The sequence below is a fragment of the Harpegnathos saltator genome, unplaced genomic scaffold, assembly GCF_003227715.2.
Source record: "Harpegnathos saltator strain DR-91 unplaced genomic scaffold, Hsal_v8.6 scaffold91, whole genome shotgun sequence".
Lineage (NCBI taxonomy): Eukaryota > Metazoa > Arthropoda > Insecta > Hymenoptera > Formicidae > Harpegnathos > Harpegnathos saltator.
The window spans coordinates 747,767-754,009 of NW_020230719.1; the positions used below are offsets into that span (position 1 = coordinate 747,767).

Sequence of the window (6,243 nt, forward strand, 5' to 3'; positions counted from 1 at the left end):
CGTCGGGCTCTCCTTCAGTGATGAAGCTCCACTTCTAGCCACCTGAGCATAAGTCCGGACATTTAACTCGGGCGCCGGTGCCGGACTGTCCTCGATCTCTTTGGCTGCAAGCTTTTCCTCCAGGCTTCGGTTATCGAGTCCTGAGAATCTCAGTTCTTCCCTCATCTCCTCAGCCTTCCTGTTTGCTGCGCCGCTGGCTCTCCTCCTCACCGTAGGCTGCAAGCCCATCGCCAGAAGGGTTGTATAACGGCCCTCGGAGGTGTCAATGCTCGTTCAATACATAAGGGCCTTCTAAGAAGAAGAAAAGGAAGGTGCAGAGGAGACCAATTGTAGAAAGCTCCTCTAGCTCCTCGGAAGAGGTTTTCAAGGGAGGCTCCAATGGTGTGATCCCGTCGTAACGACGACACTATGCCGCTGGATGCCCCCCCACCGGTTTTGAGACCTCCGATAGGAGGAATCAGAAAAGAACTCGACGAAGACCTGGCCAAGCTCAATTTGAGGACCGGAAGGGGAGGAGGCCTACAAGGCGCTATCCAGGGGGATAGAATACTTCCTGGAATGTAGGCAAAGGGTGCAGGAAGACAGAGGTTCGTGGGTTCCCAAAATGGAGAATCTCGTACAGATCCTCTGTCCCCCCTCTGCTCCGATTCCTACGGAAGGGAAGGCGCTAGCCGATCCGACCGAGGAAAGAAAAATGGGAGCAAGCCAGAACCCAGCTCCAATAGGAAACAAGAGGACGGAGGCGGAGAAGAAGAGGGAGAAAAAGAAGAGGAAGGCCGCCAATAAGAAAAGGAGGCGGGCCCAGGAGAAGCTCCAGGCAGCCAGAAAGGAGGAAGGTCCTCCCTCAAGAAGGATGGAGCTCCCTAACAAGGAGAAGAAGCCCCAAGGCGAGGGCAAACCGAAGAAGGAGAAAGGGGTTGGCCGAACACCAGGCCAGAGGCGGGAGGAGAGAGGTCTCCCTCCCTCTCTCCCTCCGACCGTATCTCAACCTATCTCTGTTCCAGGAGAGACATGGAGCAAGGTGATCGGAAGGGGGGAAAAGAACAAGGCGAAACAGGAGCTGAAGAGGAAAGAAGCGGCTCCTCGACAACAGGCCTCCGGTCCCAGATGGGGAGGGCCAAAAGTGGTGGGAGTGGTGCCAAAGCCGCCTAAGTCAGCGGCCGTCACCATAACATGCCCTGAGGGGTCTTACAAAGATTTTATGACCGAAGCCAGGCGCCGGATCAATCCGGAGGAGCTGGGAATCCCGGGGGTCTTGCGAATTCGCGCGGCCCGAACGGGTGCCCTGCTAATCGAGGTGCTTGGCCTCGGCTCAGGGCCCTCCGCCGACCGACTTGCCGAGGAGCTCGGCAAGTTGGCGGCGGAGAAGTGCCCCGACTATCGCGTCCAAAGGCTGGTGAAGATCGCATCTGTGCGTATCACTGACCTGGACGCGACGGTCGGGGCAGAAGAGGTGGCGGCTGCAATGGCCAAGGCTGGGGGATGTCTGCCCGCGGAAGTTTCCGTGGGCAGGTACAACCTCACCCAAAGAGGACTGGCCTCAACAGTGGTGCGGTGCCCGCTCGCGGCAGCCAGTAAGGCAGCCGCGACGGGGCGGGTCCGGATTGGCTGGACCCGCGTCGGGGTGATGGTGCTGCCCGCCGGCGCCGAGTTCTGCTTCAAATGCTTGGAGCAGGGCCACATGCGTGGGCGGTGCGGGAACGCCGTCGACCGCAGCGATGCCTGTTATCGTTGCGGTAACCCCGGCCACCACGCCAAAGAATGCGAGGCGGTAGCGGCCCACTGCCCTGTCGCGCGGGACTGGGAAGGAAAGCCGACCACAAGGTCGGCGGTCCTTCCTGCCGCCCCCTCACTGGGAAGGAGAGGAGGCAAAGGAGGAAAATGGAGACCAGACCCGGAACAGACGGGGGGCAACTGGGGCCGCCCCCCCCAGCCAACGCTAAGGACGGGTCAACCTCCTCCACTGAGAAGGAATCAGGAGATAGGGGAGAGAATGGGCAGACCTCCCCCCCAACGAGGGAGGAGAATCCAACGACGGCGGAGGCGGTGCTTGACCGCGTCCTGGACCCCGTCGCCATGAACGTTCCAGAGGAGGTGAAGCCCCGGCGAGAAAAAAGGAAACACGGGGCGATGGAGGCGGCGATACCAACGGCGGAGTCTGGAGAGGAGGGGACCTTGACGTGGAGCTCGTCGCCATCCCGGGAGGATCAGGTGAGGTGGGTGGATGCGAAAGCTCCACCCCCAACGACCGTAGATGGGAAGTCAGAGGACGCGCCATCCCTGGCTTCCTCAATGTGCACCCTCCCCTCTTACTCCCTAGAGCTGGAGGGAACACAGGTAGGGACCCCCCACACAGCCTCGGAGGAGGCAATAGAATTAGCAGTCTTTGCGGAGGCATCAGTCCTGGAGGCCACAACGGCTGACGCTCCCTCTGGGGAGGCTGAGGCGGCGTCTTCGAGGGAGCGGAGGAGGAGCGTCTGGAGGAGGCGTGAAGGCCTGGCTTTCACGCATCCTCCAGACTCCCTCCGAGTCTCCCAAGCCAACCTTGGCCGCGGCGCCCGGGCCCAAGACCTGTGGATACACAGGCTTGCGGAACTGGGCGCCGGGCTGGGGGTGGTCACCGAACCGCACTTCATCCCGGTTGGTAACCCCAACTGGCTGGGTAGCAAGTGCGGCTTGGCGGCCGTTGTGGCCTGTCCCGCAGCAGGTTCCCCCCCCTGTTCGATCAGGAAGAGGGGGGACTCGTATGTGGTGATTGACTGCGGGCCCGTCACTGTGGTGGGGGTGTATCTCCCCCACCACAGGAACAAACAGGGCCGCGGCAAACTTGCCCGCATTGACAGGGTCCTAGACAGGATCGGGGACGTGGTATGTAAGTGCCACTCCCGACCTGTCGTAGTTGCCGGGGACTTTAACGCCCACTGGGAAGAATGGGGCTGTAGTCTCCGGCAGCGGGACCCTCGGGGCAATGTCGTGGCCGATTGGGCGGCGGGATTGGGCCTCGTGCTCATGAACACGGGGTCATCAGCACCTGTGTGCGGCCGGGGGGAGGCGAGTCAGTTATTGACCTGACATGGGCCTCCCCCTCGGCTGCCCGGAACTTCCGGGAGTGGGTGGTGGAGGAGGAGAGGGAATCACTGTCTGATCATAGATATGTGATGTGGTTTCTCCCACTCTCCACCCCTCACCGGGTGCTGGCCCGCCACCCTGGGGAGGGGGACTTTCCCCTCCCCAAACGATGGGCCCTCGGTCGATTAGACGTGGATAGGTTCCAGGCGGCCGTCCTCGCGGCCACCTGGCATCTCGGAAGAGAGCCAGTTGAACGGGACCCCCTCCCTCCCCAGGAACTGGCGAGGGAGGTAGTGGGAATTGTGGCGTCGGCATGCGACGTCGCGATGCCCCGGTCCCACCCCCGAAAGCGCCGGGCGGCATACTGGTGGACGCAGGAGATTGCGGAGATCCGCGACTCATGCGTCCGAGCCAGAAGGCTGTATACCAGTGCCGGCGCGATAAGGAGGGGGATGTCGCGGGGACAAAACGGGACTACCTTAATAAAAGGGAAGCTCTGAAGGTCGCCATCAAGGAAGCCAAGGAGAAGGCCTGGGAACGACTGGTGGACTCCCTAGACGAAGACCCGTGGGAGCGCCCATACAAACGGACGGTCGGAAAGATACGTCCATGGACGTCCACTCCGACGGAGTCGATGGACCCCCAGGACCTCGAGGGGCGCCTCGACACCCTCTTCCCGAGGTGGAGGGGGGCCCTCCCCGGCTCCCCGTCCCGGAATTACGGGACGAGGACTGGAATGAGGACCTGGGGGTTTCACTAGAGGAGTTCGCCAGGGCCAGGAAGAGGCTCGGGGCAAAGGGCAAAGCCCGGGCCCCGACGGTATTCCTGGCCGCGCCTGGGCCCTCACCCTTGGCGAAGGGAACCTGTCCGCAGCCACGCGGGACGTTCTGGAGAAATGCCTCAAGGAGGGAGTCTTCCTTCATGAGTGGAGGAGGGCCAAGTTGGTCCTCCTCCCTAAGGAGAGCAAGACGCCCGGTGGGGCGCCAGCCTTCAGGCCGATATGCCTGCTGGACGAGGCGGACAAGATGCTCGAGCGCATCATTGCCGACCACCTCGTGCAGCACGTGTCCCTGGAAGGGTCGGACCTCCACAGCAACCAGTACGGGTTCAGGCCCGGACGCTCTACGCTGGATGCCGTCCAGCGCGTCCGGGACCTGGCCCGTGCCGCTGTGGAGGAAGGGGGCAGGGTGTTGCTCGGGCGGTGTCTCTCGACATCACTAACGCGTTCAACACCCTGCCTTGGCCGGATATTGAACGGGCCCTCGAATACCACGGGGTGCCTGTCTATCTCCGGCGCATCCTGTCGGCCTATTTCAGGGACAGGGACCTCGCCTACTCCGGGAGAGGCGGGGTCCAAGGCTAGCGCCGAATGGAGCGCGGTGTTCCGCAGGGGTCCGTACTGGGCCCCCTGCTATGGAACATCACGTTCGACCGGGTGCTGCGCTCTCCCCTTCCCCTCGGCGCCCACGTAGTCTGCTACGCAGACGATACGTTGGTGCTCGCCGAGGGGGAGAATTGGGGGGAGGCTCGCCTCCGTGCAGAGACGGCACTCAGCTCGGTGGTGGGCACCATCAGAGACCTCGGGCTGAAAATGGCCCCCCAAAAGACCCAGGCGATGCTGTTCCATCGCCGTCGGGGTGATGGGAGGCCACGAAAGGCCCGGGTCCTGGTGGATGGTGTCCGTGTCCGCGTCGGGCATACGATCAAGTATCTGGGCCTGACGTTGGACAGCCATTGGGACTTTGGGGCCCATTTCAGGCACCTGGCCCCCCGCGTTCGTAAGATGAGCACGGCTCTGGCCGACTTGATGCGAACCCTGGGGGCCCGGGATGGCGGGCTCGCCGCCTCTACGTCGGTGTCGTGCACTCGGTCGCCCTCTACGGGGCGCCCATCTGGGCGCCACGACTACTGGCCACCGGCCGCAACAAGAACCTGATTCGTCAGGCGATGTGGCCGGTGGTCATGAGGGCGATCCGGGGGTACGTCACTGTTTCGTATCTGGCGGCGACTACCCCGGCCGGCTTCCCCCCAGTGGAGCTCCTCGCCGAAGAGAGATTTCTCTTATATTAGCGAGCAAAGGAGCTCCGCGGGAGGGAGGAGGGACTATCGGTCAGGGATCTGAGGGCCCTAAAGGCCCAAGCCTGTGCCCGGACCCTCGACAAGTGGTCCGCCGAATTGGCGGACCCACGAGGGTTCGGGCGCTGGACGGCCGAGGCTGTTCGCCCCTGCCTATCAGAAATGATGGGCAGGAGGGGACGCGGGCTGGTGCAGGTGCAGGTGCTGACCGGACACGGATGTTTCGGGAAGTACATGCACAGGATCAAGAAGGGAACCCACCACCGGGTGCCACCACTGCCCGGAGCGAGTGGACTCGGTGCAACACACGTTGGTCTCGTGCCTCGCATGGGACCAGCGGCGCCGAGTCCTGGCCCGGGCGGTGGGGTGTAGGGTGGAGGCCCTCTCGCTCCCGCGCATGATTCGCGCCATGTGTGGGAGCGAAGTAGTGTGGGGGGAGGCGGCCTCCTTCTGCAAGGACATCATGTCCCAGAAGGAGGCCGCCGAGTGGGAGCGCCGCCCCTCCGACCGTCCCAGGAGATGGCGGAGGGGACGGGACTCCCCAGGTTTAGGGAGCGGGTCCGAGGTGGCGCCGGCCGAGGAGGAGCAACGATCTTCGGACAACCGAGGATCGCCTCTTCGACCGCCTCGGGCCCGCATGCGGACGCGTGGGGGAGGGTCGTCGGAGGGAGGGGTGTAATCCCCCCTCGCCCTCCCCCGGGAGTCGGCGAGGTAGGGTAGGGGGAGCGGGGCCTTCTGGGAAAGGTCTCGCTCCCTCGTCCCCTCCGGAGTGGAATCACTCACGAGGAGGTGGCGGGGAGGGAGGGTGGATGTCCCCTCTCCCCTATAAAGTACCGGAAAGCCAACCCGATCGGCAAGCCGATCGGGGCACCGCACCCGGACCCTCTTTCAGGAGAGGATCCACACGGGTGCGGTATTTGGGCGTGGGGCTCCGTGAGAACCCTGGGGCCGGGGTGTTGCGGAGGGAATGCTGGCGCATTTCCTCCAACTCCCCCCATCTCGGTCCGACTGGTAGACATTCCGCAGGAGTTTTAGTGAGTAAGAGTCTCACATAACCCTTTGCCCCTCCCAGGGGGCGGAGGGTACCTGATGGGCTTC

The 6,243-nt window shown here is 63.3% G+C and overlaps 3 protein-coding genes across 3 annotated transcripts in view; 2 read left to right on the forward strand and 1 right to left on the reverse strand.

Annotated features, from left to right (window-relative positions):
• Positions 1 to 228, reverse strand: part of LOC112590576 (uncharacterized) — a 12,157-nt gene extending 11,929 nt beyond the window's left edge. Inside the window, exon 1 of the mRNA XM_025307584.1 lies at positions 68 to 228. Coding sequence (XP_025163369.1) covers positions 68 to 228 — 161 coding nt within the window. The remainder of the gene's footprint in view (positions 1 to 67) is intronic.
• A 376-nt stretch (positions 229 to 604) lies between these two features.
• LOC112590577 (uncharacterized) lies at positions 605 to 3,072 on the forward strand. Its single transcript, XM_025307585.1, has 5 exons — positions 605 to 953; positions 1,005 to 1,824; positions 2,090 to 2,211; positions 2,321 to 2,707; positions 2,900 to 3,072. The coding sequence occupies exons 1-5, from the start codon at positions 605 to 607 to the stop codon at positions 3,070 to 3,072; spliced, it is 1,851 nt and encodes a 616-aa protein (XP_025163370.1).
• A 310-nt stretch (positions 3,073 to 3,382) lies between these two features.
• Positions 3,383 to 4,432, forward strand: LOC112590578 (uncharacterized). Its single transcript, XM_025307586.1, has 3 exons — positions 3,383 to 3,750; positions 3,830 to 4,168; positions 4,387 to 4,432. The coding sequence occupies exons 1-3, from the start codon at positions 3,383 to 3,385 to the stop codon at positions 4,430 to 4,432; spliced, it is 753 nt and encodes a 250-aa protein (XP_025163371.1).
• Positions 4,433 to 6,243: the final 1,811 nt, after the last annotated feature.

What these genes read in the sequence shown, in the direction of transcription:
- LOC112590577 (XM_025307585.1), top strand. Translation starts at nt 605, where the DNA reads ATGGAGAATCTCGTACAGATCCTCTGTCCCCCCTCTGCTCCGATTCCT. An exon ending in GAAGGAAAGCCGACCACAAG is followed by an intron (nt 1,825 to 2,089) that starts GTCGGCGGTCCT and finishes TGAACGTTCCAG; the next exon opens with AGGAGGTGAAGCCCCGGCGA. An exon ending in CGCCATCCCGGGAGGATCAG is followed by an intron (nt 2,212 to 2,320) that starts GTGAGGTGGGTG and finishes CTTACTCCCTAG; the next exon opens with AGCTGGAGGGAACACAGGTA.
- LOC112590578 (XM_025307586.1), top strand. Translation starts at nt 3,383, where the DNA reads ATGCGACGTCGCGATGCCCCGGTCCCACCCCCGAAAGCGCCGGGCGGC. An exon ending in CTCGACACCCTCTTCCCGAG is followed by an intron (nt 3,751 to 3,829) that starts GTGGAGGGGGGC and finishes GGGTTTCACTAG; the next exon opens with AGGAGTTCGCCAGGGCCAGG. An exon ending in TCGGACCTCCACAGCAACCA is followed by an intron (nt 4,169 to 4,386) that starts GTACGGGTTCAG and finishes GGCCTATTTCAG; the next exon opens with GGACAGGGACCTCGCCTACT.